This window comes from Argentina silus (genome assembly GCF_951799395.1).
Source record: "Argentina silus genome assembly, chromosome: 10".
In the NCBI taxonomy this organism is placed as follows: domain Eukaryota; kingdom Metazoa; phylum Chordata; class Actinopteri; order Argentiniformes; family Argentinidae; genus Argentina; species Argentina silus.
This window is the reverse complement of record NC_139664.1, coordinates 1650787-1670557: the sequence shown is the minus strand read 5'-3', so window position 1 is coordinate 1670557 and position 19771 is coordinate 1650787. Positions and strand designations below refer to the sequence as shown.

Below are 19771 nucleotides of genomic sequence, written 5' to 3'. Positions count from 1 at the left end.
TGGTTTCCACATTTTGATATGAAAAACAAGAGAGCAAAATGATAAACATTTGTTCTTTTATTCAAAATTATCAGTATTTAAAAGATTCAGACAACTACCCACAACATACAGGGAGGAAGGCAACCGGTGGTCCACACTCACACCACACACTCTGCTGTAAACAAACAAACCAAATAAACCTGCCAGCATTGTAAAACAACAAACTATAATACAGACACTGACTTACAGTATGTGTTATTTCTTCTTTGAATCATGTGGTTTCATTGATACTTCATGAACATCAGTCAGTTTGTCAACTGCTGGAGAGATGGGAGGAGTATGAGGAGACCAGGGGTAATAAGGAGACCAGGGGTAATAAGGAGACCAGGGGTAATAAGATCTATGCTGATATCTTACAAAAGGAGGAGAATATGTAGACCTTGTCCAGGGGAGGCTGGTGGAGGTAGAAATCCGAGGGCAGGCTCACTGTAATGCATGGAATGAGGAATGGTATCAAAGGCATTCCTTATTCCGTTCCATGCATTACAACGAGCCCGTCCTCCCGTTTCTACCTCCACCAGCCTCCAACTGCATCATAGTCTAAAACCCACCATGGGGGAACATGGTGAGGCTGTAGGAACAGATCATGTCTTGAGTCCCGGGAGGCCTGAGGGTAGTTTGTGGTAGAACAGCTGGCTAGGTTTGGCAGAGGAGTTCTCTATCACGTAACAGTCATCGTCTGACTCCTCCTCTGTCTTTACAGTCAGAGGGTGGGTCGCCGTCCTCCGGTCCACCCCCACGGCCCTGTGATGCTGCTGGGGGGGTGGGAGTCGGACGCTCCTGGAGGCCTGGATGTTCCAGGCCAGCTCCTTGTCTCCGTTCCGGGGCGGTAGGGAGTAGGCGCTCGCGCTCGCCCTCGGCCGCCCGTTGGGCTGCTGCCGCTGCAGGAACTCCGCCGCCGCCTGGCACTTGTGCCTCTGGAGCAGCGGGACGGACGGGTACAGCTCGTGACACACGCCGCACATGTGACCCGTCACCCGCTGATTCCCAGAAGCCCCGGCGGTGGTTCCCCCGGCCACGGCGGTGGGGGCGGTGCTCCAGCTCATGTACCGCCCAGAGGTGCTGAGCACGGAGCCGATGACGACCTTCCGACAGGCACTCTTCTCGGAGGTCAGGTGGCGTTTGAGCTGCAGCTCCTGGGTGAAGGTGGCCGGGCAGCGCTGGCAGCGGTACAGCCTCATGGGCTTCCTCTCCCTCACCACCACGGCCCGGGAGAACCGGCTCTGGGCCGCGGCGCCGGCCGGGTCACACTGGTGGTGGTCTGGAGCCGTCTTGCTGCCCACCAGGAGCAGGCCGCAGCGCAGGCAGCCCGCCACCTTGGTCCTGATGTGGAGGTTGTGGTGAAGGATCAGCTTCTTCTTCTCCTGGAAGCCCTGCTCGCAGCGCGCGCACGTGAACGCCTTCTTCTCATCAAACTTCCTCAGCGTCTCGATCAGAACCACCGGCTGGTACTGGTACCAGAAGTCCACTACGGGGACGCCGGGCGGGAAGGCAGGGGCCTGCGGCGTCGAGGCTGACAGCACAGCAGGGGAAGACGGCCCAGGAGAGGACGGCAGCGGCAGAGTCAGAGAGGACAGCGTGGGGGAGGATGGCGTGGCGTGCCCATCGTCCGCGGTCCAGCCACCCTGGTTCTCCTCCTTCTGGAACTTCTTCACGCCGGTGTGGCCCGGCTCGTGCCCCAGGCTGTGCTGCAGCATGTCCGTGTACGTGCTGAACTCCGTGCCGCAGGAGCAGATGTATTTGACGGCGGGGCAGGAGTGCTCTTCCAGCCACATCCTGTCTGGGAACATCTGGTCACAGTTGACGCAGATGGGCAGGTCGGGGTGGGGATGCGGCTGCGGAGTGTACCTCGGCTGAGGGGGGCACCTCGACTTGGGCATCATCATCCTGAGGCCCTGGCAAGGTGATTCAATACTAGGAGTCTCTGGGAAAGCAGAATTTAAGAAGAATTAGAATTTAACTTATTTGTCTTGACTTGATTGTCGATTTGTTGTTTTATCTTACTCTGGCTGATGATGACAGAGTAGTCAATGTTGTAATGATGGAAGTCATCGTCGTGGATGGGAAGAGGGGATGATTTGGCATAATAGCTGCAGGGAAGAGCATTAGCTAGATTGACTAGCAGAAATGTAAACTGACTGCGTTTATAGTTTATTAGGATGTCCGTTAGATGTTACTACTGCAGCAGCTGCTCTTCCAGGGGGTCCACACACAAAAGACACATCTGTGATTCTACCACAAAACAGCAGAGCTAGCCAACAGTCACACAAGCTAATGTCGATCCTAGTTCAGGGCTACCAGACCAGTGTCCAGTCAGGTTGACGACGAGGATGCCCGACCACCTAGCTTGTTGGCTAGCAGCCACATCATAACGAACATAATTATAGATAAATACACTGATCATAAACCGTCCTTTTACTAACCAGCTAGCTGGCTGGGTGACGTTCACAGGTGAGCTAGCTGGATAGCTAGCTAACCGGCTAGACAATTACCTTGTTTTATCTCCACAACGGAGCCACGGTCCGAATTCATATTTCCGATTCAAGTTCGTGTTCTTAGCTAGCCGCCTTTAGCTGCCATTTATGACGGGAATTCAGCGGTGATGATGATCCATATTCCCACCCCGGCTAGCGGCTAGCTGCTAGCGGCTAGCTGGACTTGTTTGGGTTGATGGGAGGCTGAGACCAGCTTCCTTCTTCGTTTTCAGTTTCCAGTTGGAGCGGCGAGCGCCTCGGGTGGAAACACTGCTCCCCCAGAGGCGTGTAGTAGTATTACACCATACTGGACGGGACTGTTGAAAGGCAATGTAAGCTGTATGGTGGTGAATACGATTTTAATTTCTGAAATAGCCAGTTGAAAACAATGGATCAACTATTAGCTTATGCTCTGAGAATACTCTCATATGGGATGGCTGTTCCCTGCTTGGTCCACACCCATATAAACAAGACAATTCACTAGCCCTAAAAGTGTACAATAAATGTTGTTGATATTAACCATCATCTGGCAAAACCAATCAGTATATCGCCTTTCTAACACCATCATACTTGCATGTGACCCAGGTGTGTAACCCAGGTGTGTAACCCAGGTGTGCTGATCGCAATCGAGAGTCTTCATTACCTCAAAAGAACATGGCCAAGTTAAAGGAAAGCAATTGAGACAAATGTAACATGAAAGGGTTTTATTGACACTACAAGCTTTATTCTTTTAGGGAACTTGAATTCAGATTCAGATACAGTCTTCAATGATTAAGCGCTCAAGTATATTTTCACTTAAAATTGTTTCCTCTGCGATGCACTGATACAGTACTGGAAAAATAACCCTCCCGTTGCAACATGACCTAAAAGAGGACAAATTAAAAGATGGCACATTTGAATGTCGATGGCTAAAAACAGTAAACAAGCTTAGAACAACGTCACGTTTTACAGCAATCATGACCACAAAGAGGGGTTCAGGGGGAACAATCTATACAGCGTCAAGAAAAGTCAACTTTCTAGACAGTGAAAATAGAATCAAGGTTATATAGTACAATACACTGATTATACATGATTACAAGAACAACAAGTAAGAAACGCATTCTCTCAAATCCCTCCTCTGAGTCATCCACTGGTCTGGCAGAAATAAAAATGTCCTAACCGGCATTCTGAGAAGCACCTTTCTGCTTTCATCTACTCCCCGTCTCCGCCCCGCCGTCCCCACCAGCGTCCCGCCTGGACCGCTCCGTCAACACCACGCACCGCTTCACTGTTCTGACCTGGACCGGTCCTCAGGCCCGGTCCAAGTGCTGCATCACTGCATGATGCTCAGCGCCCCGGAGTCCCCGGCCATGCTGCTCAGCGCCCCGGAGTCCCCGGCCATGATGCGGTGGACCTTCCTGTGGTGGTTCTTGAGTGAGCGCAGGCTGGGGTAGCTGCGCTGACAGATGAGGCAGCGGAAGGTCTCGGGCGTGTTGTGTGACAGCAGGTGTTTCTGCAGGCCCTCCACTGTGCCAAACCAGCGCACGCACACCGGGCAGCGCATGGGCTTGAAGGACGGCTTGCACATCCCGCTGCGCTGGTGGAGCGCCAGGCTGCTGATGCTGGGGAAGTCCACGCTGCAGCGGGAACAGCGGTTTGCTTTGACCTCCTCCGCCGCCTCCGCCCCGGCCCCGCCCCCGGCCACACGGTCTCCTTTGCAGCGGTTCAGGGAGAGGTGCTTCAGCAGGGCGCCGCGGCTGCAGAACGTGTTCTGGCACCGGATGCAAACGCTGCGCTGCTGTGGCCGCCGGGGCCTCGGCCGGCGCATGGGCTGCGGGTTGGGGTGAGGTCGCTGCATGGGCAGAGCGTGTTGGTTGAGTTGGGGGCGCTGCATCGGAAGACGTTGTTGATGTTGTTGTTGACGTTGTTGTTGCTGCTGCTGCTTCAGTGCGGGGGGAGGAGGCATGTGTTTGGGCGGAGGGGGGCGCTGCGCGGGGGGGTGCTGCTGGAAGCGGAGCAGCAGGGGCTGGGAGCGCTGCTGCTGCAGCCGCTGGTACAGCTGGTGCCGGGGCTGCATGTGGATCTGGAGGTGGACCTCGTAGTCGGCCCAGGAGCTCAGCGTCTCCCCGCAGGTGGGGCAGGTGTAGGACTCCTGGGCGTGCCGTTGCAGGTGCTCCAGAAGGAGGCGTGGGGAGGTGAAACCGGCCCCACACTCGCACGTCACCCTCCGGGGGAGAACAGAGGGCAGAGACATGATCCCCCAGTTCGACCCGTTGTCCCCCAGGCCTTCACCTCCGCCCGCTCCCTCCCTCTGACCCCCCAGGGCCGGGGGGGGCCGAGCCTGGCCTACTGCTGAGGAGCTCTGCTGCTGTAAATGTCTGGTCTTATCCCCCCCCACCACAGTCCTCATCAGCTGACACTTCTTGCTGTGAGTGAGCATGTTGTCTCTGCGGTTGAAGCTCTTCCCACAGATGAAACAGTCGAACATGGGCCTCGGTATGCCGTTGTTAAACCTTTGCTGTGGCAGGAAAGACCTCATCCCTCCTCCTCCTCCTCCTCCTCCTCCTCCACACAGCATTTTATGTCTCCTTAAAGTGGACCCTCGACTGTAGGTCTTGTGACAACGATCGCAAGGATAACGTCTAGCGCCATCTTTTATGAAAAAAGGCATGGCGCTGAATTTCTGTAGGGCAGCAGCAGGGTTAGCATGACCTTGGGAAACCGATCCCTGTAGCATATCATCATCATCATCTTCATCATCGATGTCCTCAGCATCTAACGCATCAATCAGCCCGTCCAGCTCAGAGTCATCCAGAGGGATTGTCCACTGTCCTCCGTCTCCCTCCCCTCCCCCTCCCTCTCCTCCCTCTCCTCCTCCAGATATGTCCTCGTCTCCGCCTTCCTCCCCTCCCCCCCCTCCCCCTCCTCCGCCTTCCTCCCCCGGCTTTATTCCTGCGTTACTCATCTGCGGAATAGTAGAATCCAGGAGTTCCCAGTGGTCGTCGGAGTCCAACTCCATGTCCTCTGACTTTGGTTTGGGGGTTTTGGGAAGGAAAGGAGAGAAGCTCTTGGCCGCCCCAGGCCAAACCATGTCAGGGAACTGGGCCTGGGCAGCGTCCACCTCCCTCTTTACCAGCCGGCCAGTCTCGGTGCCCACCGCCACGCTCTTAGCCATCCGAGGCCTCTCTCTCACCTGTGGGTCAGGGTTAGGGTTAGGGTTAGGGTTAGGGTTAGGGTGCGCTGCTCGACTGTTCAGCCCAAGACCGAGCATCGTGTTCTTATGTGTGTTCTTATGTAGGGCGGAGGTGGAGGTGGGGGCGTGCTGGGGGAGAGGGGGGCCCTGACACTTGTGCTTTGTGAGGTTATACCTTCGGCTGTAGTTGTGTTTACACACCGGACAGAAGAACAGCTTCTTGGCGTTCGCCCCCTGGAAGCCTCGCTGCTGTTGCTTGCTAAAGGGACGGGGCTTCTGGTTGTGGAATAACAGAGTCTTTTTCAAGGAGGACAGCTTGATCCCTGCCGAGGGGAGAGACTGCTGGGGGGGCTTGGTGCCCGGTGGCTGGGCGTGGGGGCAGACGTGGTTGTCCGGGAGGGGCGGTTTCCCGATGATCAGCTGTTTACATAGACGGCAGCATTGAATCCTCTCTTTCCTGTGAGTGGAGTGGTGTACAGTCAAGCCGTCGATGTTCTGGAAGACCCGCCTGCACAGGCCGCATTGGTACCGCCCCAGCGTGCCGGCGCTGCCCGAGTCAACCAGCTTCTGACGGGTCTCCAGAACCACCACCGGACAGAGCATCTTGGTCAGAGAGATGATGTTACCACCGCCGTTGGGGCCGGCGCGAAGAGGCAGGGTACTGCCAGGAGGGAGGGCCGGCTTTGGGCCTGACTTTGTGAGCAGGCGCCTTAGTTGGCCCACGGAGGTCCCTGGGGCTGCTTCTAGCGTTGGAGCTGATGTTATTTCCACAGGTATAATCTCGCTCTTGGGGACCATGAGTCTCTTGCTCTGCCTGAAGGGGGACTGGACAGGCTGCAGGCGTTGCATGTAGGCCTTTGCCAGCATCTTCATGATGGCCTTGTTTTTAGGGAGGTTGTCATTTTGTTTCTTTAACGTTTGGAAAACTGGGCTCACAGTTTCTTCCTGGTCCCGGACGGAGGCTTGCAGCGAGGCCTCCTGTTCAGCAGGAGTTGCAGTGTTCTCCTCTGACATGTCAAGCCTAGTTGGCTGGTGGATTGGGGGGCCGGGGGGGAGGGGGGTGGTGAGGACACTGAGCCCCTCCTTGGTGTCGACTTCAGGGACGGGGAAGGTGCTGCTGAGCTGAGGGAAAAGGGACCTAGATAGGTCAGAGGGCGGTGGCGTGGCCAGGGAGCAGGAGGCAGGGCTGCGGCCCAGGGGGGGCTGGCTATTGGCTGGCTGGTGCGGAGGCGGGTCTGGCTGGACGTCTGCAGGGCTGCCGCCCTTCTCGTCAGCTGATTGGCCAGTAGCTGCGCCCTGCTGGGGCCGGGGAGGCGGAGCCTCAGAGGCGTGAGCAGCGGTTTTGTGCTCCAGCATGAGAGCAAAGTCATGAAACTCTTCCCCACACTCACAGATCAAGAGCAGGGGAGCAGCGGAGGTCTCGGGCTGGGCCTGACACCGGTGCTGGGCAGAGAGTTCCTTTGTTGTAAACACGGCCCCACAGTGTGTGCAGGAGGGGGGCTCCTTGGGGGGAGCCGGCAGCTGCTTCTTGTCATATTCACTGGCGTGGGAGGCCTGGTGGACCAGCAGGGAGGCCAGGCTCGTGAAGGTGGCTGAGCAGGCAACACAGCGGTAGACCTTAGGGGACGAGGACGAGCCCTGGAGCCCCAACATGGTGAGCTGAAAAAGAGAGAAATTGGTTGTCAGGGATTCATCAAGACAAACACAATACAAGACCAAGACTCTGAGTAATTCTATTCATCAATGAATGAACACATCATAACTATCCATCTGTCTCCAAACATGATGAACATGTCCACATCTGCAACATCAAAAGGAGATAGCCGTGTAGACAGCTGTCTCCAAACATGATGAACATGTCCACATCTGCAACATCAAAAGGAGATAGCCGTGTAGACAGCTGTCTCCTGGTGAGTTTGCTGTGATCCAGAGTTCGTCGTCATCCTGAATAATATGCCACAAATAAACCATTAGGACCGCATTACTGTCAAAACAAGTACCAATACCACCACCTACATTTCAGGATGTCCAACAATGTCAGTCATAGTAAATAACAGTTGGATGATAAAGTTCGAATTGCCCAGTCATAACAAATCATAGTTATTGTAATAAAATACATTTTAACAAAAGAAAACGTCTTTCATAAAACACGAGGGGCTCAACATCGCCAACGGATGAAAAAAAACTTGACCAACGGGAAAAGAAAAGCTCGACCCGACACCAAAAACAGCAACACAGAGACTCTCTTTAAATCCACATCATATCCGATCACACTGTTTTAACTACATGTGTAGCTGGTGTCCTGAAAATCTAACTAAGGTGGCTCAGCTCGGATGGAGCAACTGGCTCTGCCACTTGACTTGGCACACAGGTCGTTATGAAAAACACATCGAGACAAGAGATTACAACTTCGATGTAGACGTTTATTTGTAGCAAAACAACCTCCAGATACATTTAGCCTCTAACGATGTGCATTGTCCACTCCGAGCATGCATACATTATCGGCGCTGTAAACAATGGCAGCTAGCTTGCCAACTAACCTTGCTGCTAACAGTCCGACAGACAGAAACCTTCGTCTGTCGACATCACCAGCGACGGACAGGACCTCGTCCAAACCCCACTAACTCCGATTGCAATGATCTCATTCAGTTGGCAAATGTTCCCACAATTTGGGTGGATTTGAACATCCGAGTAATAGCCAGCTAACCTGGCAAGCTAACCACCACCACGTCCACCGCGCTCCAGCGACACCGCGGGCAGGTCTGAGACTTACCACGATGAAATCTACAGCCGGTCGCAGCCTGTCGTCTCATCCATCGCCAACTCCAAGCATTGAAATATTGATTTGTTATCGACTAGATGACTAAATTAGTCCCATGCTGATTGCAGCGGTCGTGCGGTGTGTTGATGCTGGCTGTGCTTCTAGGCTGTTTTTTTCCTCCCAAGCACACATCTGTCCTCGGCCGGGATGTCCCCCTATCGGCCGGGAGGGTTACTGCCCCTCCGGCACCACCGTCCTGTCTGCCCCTTCTAGTGGTTGTGTTTGGAACTGTCATACAACTTCACTCAGTCTCTGACGAGGATTTTTATTATTAATTACATTTGGATGTTGTATGTTCTCTGTACAGTATTTAATCAACTATGTTTAACTCCTGAACAGAAATAATTCATTTGAATTCGACTGATTTAATATTTTCGTTTTAAAAACAATGTTTAATGTCATTTTGGTAAGTGGACTTGCTGTTGAATGATGATGTGGTCATATTGTCTCAGAGGGCTCTACTCTACACTTTACTGACTTTTTCATGATCATATTACAAAGAATCTGATAAAATCTGTTAAAATGATGCTCCAATATGTTTAATAATCAAAGAACAAGCTGTCCTAAGAAAGTTATTTGAATCATATGTGATGTAGCAGGCCTCACCTCACTGAAGAACAGTGATCACATCGCTGCCCTCCAGAGCATAACATGATGGAAATGATTACAGGGACACATTTTGGTGGGACCGTGTTGCATAACAGACGTTCATGTGGATGATTGTGACATATGGCCACATGGTCTGTAGAAGTTCCTCATTTTCAAAGACACAGTCAGTCAGATACACAGCAGTTCTGCAGCTTACTGTGTATTCTACAATTCAGCAACAAAGGCAAGCTACTTCCTGGTATGATAATGTTAGGAGTAGATCATTTTGGTTTCTATATATTGCAGATGTAATACATGACTTTTTGTTGTAGAAAATAGCTACCATGTGATATATTCAATTATGAATTCATGATTGTGTTATCAAGGTTGAAATAATGTGAATTATGGAGGTTTCGTATCAAACAAGAGTTTTACTCCAGTGAGGACTGTTCATTTATAGATTGTGAATAAACCTCTTCAGATACTGTGAAGAGGCTCCTTTTAATACGTACTGAAAATGAGCTGGATGGACTTTGAGGTTTATGTTGAGTTGAGATGTTGAAATGATTTACTAAATCATATATTGAAATAAATATTGGTGTTAGTTAAAATATTTAAAGTCAAAATGGTTTTTAAATGCAGAAGTTCTAATGGGTGGTGAGTGACACAATTGGTGGGACTTTTCACCAAATGGCAACAAAGCAGCCAGGGTTTCATATGATATATTTGAAGTAAAATGTCAAATTATGGATAACAGTGAATATTTGTCAAATGTATGAAATCCAGTTGAGTACATCTTGAACAGAAATCAAAGGAATCACAAAGAGGGTTTCAATCATTTGAAAACTTTTCATTACACATGTTATCCCACAATTACATTGAATTCATCATGTATTTAAATGACTTCCTCAGGAACTCTTAGCCCAGCTGCTGTGGGGGTGATGGAGGGGGCCTCAGTGAGTCTGACCTGCTCTACTGTGGAGGTGATGGAGGGGGCCTCAGTGAGTCTGACCTGCTCTACTGTGGAGGTGATGGAGGGGGCCTCAGTGAGTCTGACCTGCTCTACTGTGGAGGTGATGGAGGGGGCCTCAGTGAGTCTGACCTGCTCTACTGTGGAGGTGATGGAGGGGGCCTCAGTGAGTCTGACCTGCTCTACTGTGGAGGTGATGGAGGGGGCCTCAGTGAGTCTGACCTGCTCTGCTGCAGCCCCCTGTCCCTCTCTCCCCCCAACTCTCACATGGACCCCCAGACCTGGTGACAGTCAGGAGAATCTGCAGGAGAATCAGGATCAAACTCAAGTCATGACGTCTGTTCTGACCTTCACTGCTTCACCCCATTCATAGCCATCAGGGAGGAGCCTCTGGGCAGTACAGGCCTGAGGAGCTCCCTCACCATGAGCCAATCACAGGAGGACACGCCCACTCTGGTCTGCCTCAGCATCAACTCTGTGGGATCTACCAGAGATCTACCAGCCTCCAGTTCAAACCCAGCAAGGTCTGGTCTGTTAGTCAGTTACATGTAGTACTCACTACACATACAGGCCTAAGAGCAGCAGATAAGCACAACACTGCAGCTCTCATGATATTTCCCCATTCCATTTGGGAGTGTTAAAGTGAAAGCGATCTGTTAGATTTCATCTTCTTTTTCAGAATGCCAGCAATTATTGATTGGGTACATGTCATTCTGGTCATAGTGTGTCTGTATATCATGACTGTCGGGGTTGGTTTGTACAAATTCAAACAGTAAGTTGTATGAATATTGTAATAAATCTGCTCATCATAATGAATCATGTATCAATAGCCAGTAAACCAGTATCACTGCTGTAAATGTGTTCTTTTATCTCCCCAGGTTGTCTAAGAGGCTTCTGCAGTTCCTCCAGTCTCTCTCTGTCCCTGGGTTTTAGTAAGGCTTCGTCTATGGTTTTAAACTGTATGTGTTGTTGCTGTTAACCCTTTAAAGGAGAGGGAGGGGGGGGACACCTACGCCACCCTGCAGATGTCCTCTGTGAGTCCTGACTATGACACTCTGCAGGTGAATCAGGTGAGAAACACCACAGTCTGCTGAGAGAGAGAGGCCATTAATGACTGTTATTACTGTCTGCTGAGAGAGAGAGGCCATTAATGACTGTTATTACTGACTGTTTGCTATAGGATTATCATTCTTTAGGAAACTACCAGCTGTATTTAATCAAATGATACTCAGGTGGGATTTAATTCAAAGTCAAGATATATATTATGGAAGGTTTTGCTTATGATTGTGATGTATAGTTGATTGACTTGTTGTAAGTGGCTCTGGATAAGAGCGTCTGCTAAATGAGTAAAATGTCAAAGTGAATGTAAAGTAAAAACTGTCTGTGATCCAGAGACATAATCGGCCTGAAGAGCTGAAGTAAGACCTTCTTCACCATGGAAACGGAGGCATAGTGAGGATTATGTGCAGCTTCAAATGGTTCATTTTGATCTTTTAGATGAAAACCCACAAACTGCCAGAACAGAAACATGACTTGTGACTTTACTACTGAGATCATTAGTGCTCTAATTGTGCAAACATCTTGGTAACAATTAATATAGTTCTACTGTGAATATAGCACCCAAATGATATTTCCATGGCTCTCTATTTTCTCAACATATTCATAGGAGCTAAATAAGTGTTGTGTGAGATCTTTAGCATGATTGAAACCACATCAGGCTCTGAGTCACTGAATCTGTCAGATTAAACCTGGGTAAACAGCCTCTCAGACCAGCAGTTCAGCAATGACAGAACAAGTTGAATTCTTCATTGACGGATGCTGAGAATTTCTTTGAAAGCTTTTTGTTGCATTTTTGGCATACCGGTAAATGCAAAATAAGAAGTGGCATGAAATATAATGTAATGTCATTGAAGGCTTTAACCATGTTCTATATGTAGCTGTTGTGTAGCACGTCTCTGTTATAATGGATGCTAAAAAGGATCTGTTTCTGTACAATTGACATCATGTTAGAATCCATTTGGATGTTATTTAGTCTTCGTTTTGTATACGTATACGTTTTGTTTTGTTGTAATAATTAATTTGAAAAAAGCTAATTTACAAATACTGCAAAAGACGTTGGCCACAATGAAGAAAGTTGTTTCTGTCTGTAAATTGCTTCTCTCAGTTAATAAGTTTAACATTTAAAAAATGTGTTTAAATGTGCTTTTTTTCTTGATTCTATATGATTATGTCCGCATCATGAATGTCAGATGATCAACAGACTGCTGAAGTTGATTGAGGCGCGACGCGGCGCGGCGCGGCATCAGTACGTCAAACCGCGCGGAAGGAGGAGACGGCACTGACGTTGCTAGGCGACCTGATACAGCATTTTAACGGGCACGGTAGCTAGCAACGATTAGCGGTTATGCTAACACGGACTCCGTAAGCATTTCTATGCTAGTGACAGAGTAGCTCGCTAGCAAGATGGTGTAAAACACATTTAGAGTGTCTGTTTAACACAAAAAGAGTGAATATTTATTTCCGAAACTGTCGTGGCAGATTGTCTCCAATCTGAAATGGCTCAGCTTCTCCATGTCCAACCTAACCGAGCTGAGTTTCACCAAAACAAGCAACGAGGCGATGTTGATCGGTGGTAAAAAGCCTCCAGTCTGACCCGCCAGTGGAGCTAGCAGCTCGCTGCCGTCAGGCTACAACAGAACAGCTAGCGAGGCACGGCGAGGCCGACCTCGACTCATTAAAGACAGTGTGTCTTTGAACAAGGTTACTGACATGATACATTTATCAAAACGTTAACTAACAGCTCACTAGCTAGTTACCAAGCGAGAAACGACAACTTAGTTAGCTACTTAATATATATAATATATATTATTCTTACTTACCGCCACACATCTTCTGCATAGCTAGCTAGCTTCGTTAGCCAGAGAGATAACGTCTGCTAGCTCCTCCATGGTTCCTCCTGTGTTCTTCCCACCAACTGTAGTTATTGTAAGGAAATTAAAGACAACCAGAAACAGTCACATTTGAAGGAGAATCTTTCCAGTGTTTTTGTTATTTCTCGTAACTCAGCGTTGGGATATTAGCAGCTGAGCGGACAGCGTCACATGTTTCTAACGGACATAACGGTCTGAAGGCAGGGAGGGTTCAGACCCTGGCCCTCACCACAGCCTCCGAAATACCACATTATAGTATTTATATTCATATTATTACTCATGTAAGAGCGTTCAAAAACATTTCAACGGCAGTGCCATGACTGACATATTTGTCTAGTTTGAAGCAGTCTTCCTCCGCTGCTCTCTGTCCATCTAACATTGTTGGGATGATCTTCCTCCTCATGTCTGACTGACTGTGGCCTCTTGGACTTCTGGACCACGTCGCTGTCATATTATTTGTGATTTTAGATCTGTTAATATTTCCTAATTATTTCCTGAATCTTTGTACATTTGTATATTAGTTTTATATTTCAGCCCGAACCCGGCGGTTTCCATGCTTATAGGTTTTAATTCTTGTAATATGCTTCATGACCTAAATTGAAATAAAGTGTTTGAGTCCATAACTTAACTTGTGTGTTAATTTATTTATTAATTTAATTTAATTTAATTTATTTTTTATTGGATGTTTTTATTCTTTATCGACAACAGTTTGTCGCAGCTCTGTGATCCTTGTTGCTTGGTAACCAGCGCCATCTAGTTGTGACATCACAATGTGGTGATGTCACTGGGTGAGTGATCCTGTCTGAGCGCTCAGTTTAGTTTAAATACACAACAAACCACTGATTTACACACACACACACACACACTACATACGATTTACATGGCTGTCCTTTGATGCTCAGTTGCATAGATTCTATATCAATCATGCTGGTAAGGAACTAATTCTGTTTTACTGTGTAGCGCCATTCAGCAATATTAGTCACACTTTTTTATATGAAGCTGCTGCCCCTATACCTGTATAGTAACTCTGTGATTACCCTAGTAATAAAACATGTTTTTAATATGCTGTTATATTTAAAATAATCATTGCTTAATTTAATAGTAATAGAATTTGAATTCTGAATGCTAAAATGAAACTCATCATCCACAGACCCTGAAGGTGAAAGGTTGCCAGGATAAACTTGAGGAGTTTGAGCAGGAAGAGCTCAACATGGAGCAATGCCCATCTGACCAGTCCTCCCTCAAGGTATGATAAAGTCTTCCTCATCCCCTAGAACACACTACTTCCATCTACTTATTTACACTTTATTATCAGATATGGTTCCCAAAAGACCTTTTGACCTAATGTCTTTTCCCCTCTCTTCTGTCTATAGACCACCATGGAGGGGCAACAGCTTGGGACTGACCAAGCCAAGGTGCTGTCTCATACCCATGAGCTCCTTGACTCTGCTGCCCTGATGAGTGGCGACGCAGTGGAATCACTCAATGGAGCGAGGGAGTTCATGGTGGCAGTCTTGGACGGCCCGGTGAACGTCGAGACTAGGGCTGAGCTCCGACAGGAGCCTGTGGAGGTCTTTGAGAGCCTGGTGGGTAAGGTGATGAATGAGGAGAAGAAGATGGTTGAGGTCCCCATGGTGAGTATGAGCACATGCTCCCCCTCCGCCATAACAGAGGAGGTCAAGGAGGTATGTTTGTTTTTTGTTTGATTAATAGGATCTCTTTTAGCCCATAATAGGCTAGTTACACAATGAAATTACAAATAATAAATTTTAGCTTATGTACACAGTAACTTAATCACTTAATTCTTGTTCGGTTTTGTGTTTCTTAAAACATCTTATATTATTATGTTATTAGGTCATGGAGAGCCTCTTGGATTCTGTGGCCAATCAACATGGGGAGAAGGCTGAGGTCCCCGTGGTGAAGGAGGAAGTCAAAGACATCCCTCCGGCAGAGCTGAGGACCTCTTCCCCCTCTTCCACAGAAGTGGACCTCAAGGCTGTCATGGACGGCCTGGTGAATGCTGCAGCAAACGATGTCCAGACTAGGGCTGAGCTCTGCCAGGCAGATAAGATGGGGCAGGTGGACAGTGCAGAGGGGTGCAAGTTGCTTGACCATGTTGATAGCATGAAGGAAGGATCACAGACCATGGTGCCGAAGAAGATCGTGGTGCACAGCTCCACCGTGAAACACATCATATCCCATGCGTGTCTTCAAATAAATCCGATGGTCTTCCTGAGTGGCATCAGTCTTAAGGTCAGTCCCCTCTGCAAAGAAACCCAAGATCTTCTCTTGGCCTTCCCATGGGTCCGAGAGACTGACGAGAAAGAGCTGGCCAACACTCTACTGCAGCCCACCCATGTCTACGAGGTCTCCACGGCTGTCGTAAAGACACTGGAGAAGGTGCTAGGCCCCAGATCTGTGCTTGCTAAAGCGTTGGACATGGATTCATATATTCTAAAACGCTACATTGTCCGTCTGGTTGCTCTTCACATTGCTCAGCGGGTGCCAGATGAGTATTTGACCAATGAAGAGGAGAGCCATATTAGTCAAAGCATGGTGATGAGCTGCCCCCTTCCCTGTAAATTTGTCATAAGCAGTGACTTGGTTGAGGAATTTATCATCAAATCCATGCTGAAAATGCACCCTCTGAATGGCAATGGCACTATGCAGCTGAATCAGCAGGGACTGCTGGCCATGTGTGTGAAAATTAGTGCAGCGACCTTCAAGACATTGAAGACAATCCCAGGCATAACAGTGGATGAGAAGTTACCAGCCCCAATCTGCAACCTGAGGCGCACAGTGCTTCACCTCCAGAGCACCATGATCAAACAGTGTGGAAGCTCAATCAAGCTGAAGAAACTGGTTGCAATGAAGGACCCTGTAGTTCTTGCTACCATTCCACATTGCATCATTGAGGAGATATTGAAAATATATCAGTCTCTTAGTAATGCATTCCCAGACGGCACCCCCATCCCATGCCTTGAGGTGACCAAAGGAGCTGAGGACGCTATGGAGAGCGAGCTCTTCTCCAAGGTAAGACATTTTAGTTAAGTTAAATGTTTAAATATGACAGAGGCAAGTCTTTGTGGTGGACAGATGGGTCATGTGCAATGTATGTATATGAGGTGTGTAAACGCGTAGTGGGCAATGTGACATGTATGTATGTGACATGCAAGAAGAATGGCAATTCAAGGTAAATACATATGAGATTCGTATTTTATGTGTATGAATGAGTCGTGTAGAGTGTTCAAAAGAGTATATTCTGTTTACGACCAAATTCAGATTTGAATTGTTCATACCTCTGCACTATGTGTCTACCACAAATGTCTTCTTATTTCATCTTAAGGTTCTACCAGAATCCTTGAGGGAGACCATGTATGACCAGTATGGGACCAGAGTGAAGTACATGAAGGTATTCCAAAGGGCGTTTCCACCAATGTCAGACGACGATGTGATGGAGTACAGGCGCAAAGTGACGCAGCCGCGTCTATCCAACAGAGATGTGGTTTGGGTCGAGGCAAAGTACTTTGTGGGTGATGATGAGGAAAAAGAGGAGGAGATACCAGAGAACACGGTGGTTAAAAATCCACTGGCTCTGGACTGTAGTCTTGTTGCTTTTATGGAGCTGTTTCCAAAAACTGATATTTTTGCAGAGACAAAATCTGATCTGGCTGATTTCTGTAAGAGCCCGAGCTCTGAAAGCATTCTCTATGTCCCAAGAGGAGCTGAGGTTCAAACACAAGATTCAGCACAGGGTCAAGTCCAGGGCGACACAGAACAAGAGAAGAAGCTAGTTAGTGACCCTGAAAGTGGCCGTGTTCCTGTGTCTGTTGTGAAACATGTCCTCAAAGGTATCTTTGGCATGGAGGGCGCGCTCCTTGACAGGGTAGATCGCCAAGTACTCTACAGGTTTGATGACGAGATGATTGAGCAAATACATCTGCAGCTGCAGATAGAGACAGCGAAATACAAAGCCAATCGAGTGTTTCTACGGAAACTGAAGAAGCTCAGTGACCGACAGAGTCAGATCTCATTCGCTGAAGAGTTGGAGTTCTCTATCAGGCAGGCATTCGCAAGATTCTTCCCTAAAGTCGTTCTACGCAGAAGGACCCTCATGGAGACACCACGGATAGCTTTGACTGCCTGTCACATCATCACCATGGAGATTATGGCTGTCTTGAAGCCATCTTTGACCTTCGCAAAAGGCACCAAGAGTGGAGACCACACGCCGTACTCTGTCAACCTCCCTGCAGAGAAAGATAAGACCTCCCCCCGCCATACTAACAGGCCCAATACCAAGCTGGAGCTACGCATTAAGAGAGAAAGGCTGGAGCACTTGGACAAACTAGACACACCAATTGTGCAGGTAATCAGTTTTTATAAATGTTCCTTGTGAAGTGCATTGTATTGCATTAGTGTATGAAATGTGCTATGTATAAATAATGTTTGATTTGATTTGACTGACAATGTAACACATGAAGTGTATTTTCTGTCAGTTCTGAAGAGCTGCTTCAGGGCAGAAAGGCGCAGATAGCTCTCGCATTTTTCCACTCATTTGTTCTTTTTGTTTGCAGGATTACAATTTCTGGTATATCTATCATGAAGACCTTAACCAAGAGGGCATTAAAGACTTGCCAGAAGAATTCGCCCACTTGGACAAGATATACGGGCCCTGGCCCGAGGGCCACAAGAAAAAGAAGTGCTGCTTTGCAAGATTCTGCGGATGTTGTCTTTGCGGCTTGTGTTGCAAGAAGAAGCGTAGAGCCTCTTACTAAGACCCTGGACCATCCGACAAGGACAAGGACCCACAACACCACAACACAACACAACACAACACAACACAACACAACACAACACAACACAACACCTCTTACTAAGACCCTGGACCATCCGACAAGGACCCACAACACAACACAACACAACACAACACAACACAACACAACACAACACAACACAACACCTCTTACTAAGACCCTGGACCATCCGACAAGGACCCACAACACAACACAACACAACACAACACACACACACACACACACACAAAAACACACACTTTACCCACCACCACACAGAACAGCACCACACACACACACACACACACACATTACAGATGTTTCTCATTTCGATATGAAATAAACTTTCTGCATATTCTAACTATCTCACGGTGGCTATGTTGGTCCTTGTAACCATCCATAGTGTTATTTTTACCTACAAATGATGCAGTGATGCAGTGATTTACAGTGTTGTTATGTGATAGTGATGATGACACATTTAATGTAATAATGTGAGTAATGATAGTCATATGACAGCCCAGTGATACAATGATAGTGATTGATTGTTTACATTTGAGTAGGATGTCCCCTCAGTGTATAACATATCCCAGTTGTAGAGGACAATGCATACAGTACTAATACTAGAAAGGAGAAGTAACAATTTTGGATAGTCATTGCTCATTGATCAAATCATGTTTCAAATCATGTTTATTATCATCAAAGAACATTGTTGTCATGAATATTTTCCAGACCCTCAATATTCTGTCATCTACCATTACACACCAAAACCAGAACCCCAGCGCCCCGGCCGCCTGCTGTGTGTTGTGGGGTCGTCTTTTGACCCGTTCTGGATGTCCATCGAGCGTCCATCCGAAGCGGGGGTCTGGACGTCCGCAGGGGGAAGCGACGATGATGCGTCTGGACAAACTGTGTCTCGGGGACGACCGCCAGTGAGGGGTTCAACCTCAGCGGAACGCCGGAAACAAGAAAAGGAGGATTTGGACTTGAGTTTGTTGCCCTCGGACGTTGCCAGCACGTCCGTGACAGTTTGGTCCGCTCGGCCACATGCGGACTGAGCCACCAGTGGGTGGAATGGCCTGCCGACGGACCCAAGAAATACAATCTAAAAATGTAAAATCTAAGAAATAGCTTTTTCTTTCTTCAATAAGAAAAAACGAATCACTATTTACTAATTATCCATGTTATTACAAGATAATCACCTGGTATTTACTGCACTGTTCATGGACTAGCTTTTTTGTGAGAATGCAAAACATTTTCAATCCATTTCCCTTGGAGGATATCCCACATTCACCACCAGGTGGAGACATTCTCTCATTTACAACACTTTAGATGGAGTAAATCGAATGGGAGGTTCCCTTTCCTCTGGGTAGTTCTTTCATGATGAAATGCAGTCAGCCTCAGCATGTCACCTGACCCAGCACCACCTGACCCAGCACCACCTGACCCAGCACCACAAGACCCTGCACCACCTGACCCCACACCACGCCAAGCCTGTCACCATAGTCTAACCCATAGTCCACCTTTAGTCTGTATAGGATCATAGTTCACTTTTAGTCGTCTGTATAGGATCATAGTCCACCTTTAGTCTGTATAGGATCATAGTCCACCTTTAGTCTGTATAGGATCATAGTCCACCTTTAGTCTGTATAGGATCATAGTCCACCTTTAGTTTGTATAGGATCATAGTCCACCTTTAGTCTGTATAGGATCATAGTCCACCTTTAGTTTGTATAGGATCATAGTCCACCTTTAGTCTGTATAGGATCATGTAGCTGTCTGCCTGCCAGCCTGTCCGTCTGTCCGTCTGTCTGTCTGTCTGTCTGCCTGCCTGCCTTTCTGTCTGGCTTTCTGTGTGTCTGCCTGCCTGCCTGTCTGTCTGCCTGTCTGTCTGTCTGTGTGCCTGCTGTCTGTCTGTCTGTCTGTCTGTGTCTGACTGTCTGTCTGTTACTGACTGTCTGTCTGTCTGTGTCTTTCTGTCTGTCTG

At 48.2% G+C, this 19771-nt stretch overlaps 2 protein-coding genes across 4 annotated transcripts; both read right to left on the bottom strand.

Moving 5' to 3' along the window:
• Positions 1 to 39: 39 nt before the first annotated feature.
• Positions 40 to 2700, bottom strand: LOC310810329 (uncharacterized protein). Of its 3 annotated transcripts, XM_083678035.1 has the most exons (3): positions 2532 to 2700; positions 2044 to 2129; positions 40 to 1961 (listed from the first exon to the last, which is right to left on the bottom strand). In XM_083678035.1, exons 1-3 carry the CDS (start codon positions 2569 to 2571, stop codon positions 624 to 626), a joined length of 1464 nt encoding a protein of 487 aa, XP_083534161.1. In that variant the 5' UTR covers positions 2572 to 2700; the 3' UTR covers positions 40 to 623. The 3 variants fall into 3 exon arrangements, with proteins under 3 accessions (XP_083534161.1, XP_083534162.1, XP_083534163.1); XM_083678036.1 differs by lacking the exon at positions 2044 to 2129 and having other exon boundaries at positions 40 to 1963; XM_083678037.1 differs by lacking the exon at positions 2532 to 2700 and having other exon boundaries at positions 40 to 1963; positions 2044 to 2523.
• A 539-nt stretch (positions 2701 to 3239) lies between these two features.
• Positions 3240 to 8591, bottom strand: LOC310810703 (uncharacterized protein). Its single transcript, XM_083678550.1, has 3 exons — positions 8459 to 8591; positions 5454 to 7344; positions 3240 to 5333 (listed from the first exon to the last, which is right to left on the bottom strand). Exons 2-3 carry the CDS (start codon positions 7336 to 7338, stop codon positions 3826 to 3828), a joined length of 3393 nt encoding a protein of 1130 aa, XP_083534676.1. The 5' UTR covers positions 7339 to 7344; positions 8459 to 8591; the 3' UTR covers positions 3240 to 3825.
• Positions 8592 to 19771: the final 11180 nt, after the last annotated feature.

What these genes read in the sequence shown, in the direction of transcription:
- LOC310810329 (XM_083678035.1), bottom strand. Translation starts at nt 2,571, where the DNA reads ATGAATTCGGACCGTGGCTCCGTTGTGGAGATAAAACAAG. An exon ending in CGTTGTGGAGATAAAACAAG is followed by an intron (nt 2,130 to 2,531) that starts GTAATTGTCTAG and finishes TCTTCCCTGCAG; the next exon opens with CTATTATGCCAAATCATCCC. An exon ending in CTCTGTCATCATCAGCCAGA is followed by an intron (nt 1,962 to 2,043) that starts GTAAGATAAAAC and finishes GCTTTCCCAGAG; the next exon opens with ACTCCTAGTATTGAATCACC.
- LOC310810703 (XM_083678550.1), bottom strand. Translation starts at nt 7,338, where the DNA reads ATGTTGGGGCTCCAGGGCTCGTCCTCGTCCCCTAAGGTCTACCGCTGT. An exon ending in TTCTACTATTCCGCAGATGA is followed by an intron (nt 5,334 to 5,453) that starts GTAACGCAGGAA and finishes GGGGAGGGGAGG; the next exon opens with GAGACGGAGGACAGTGGACA.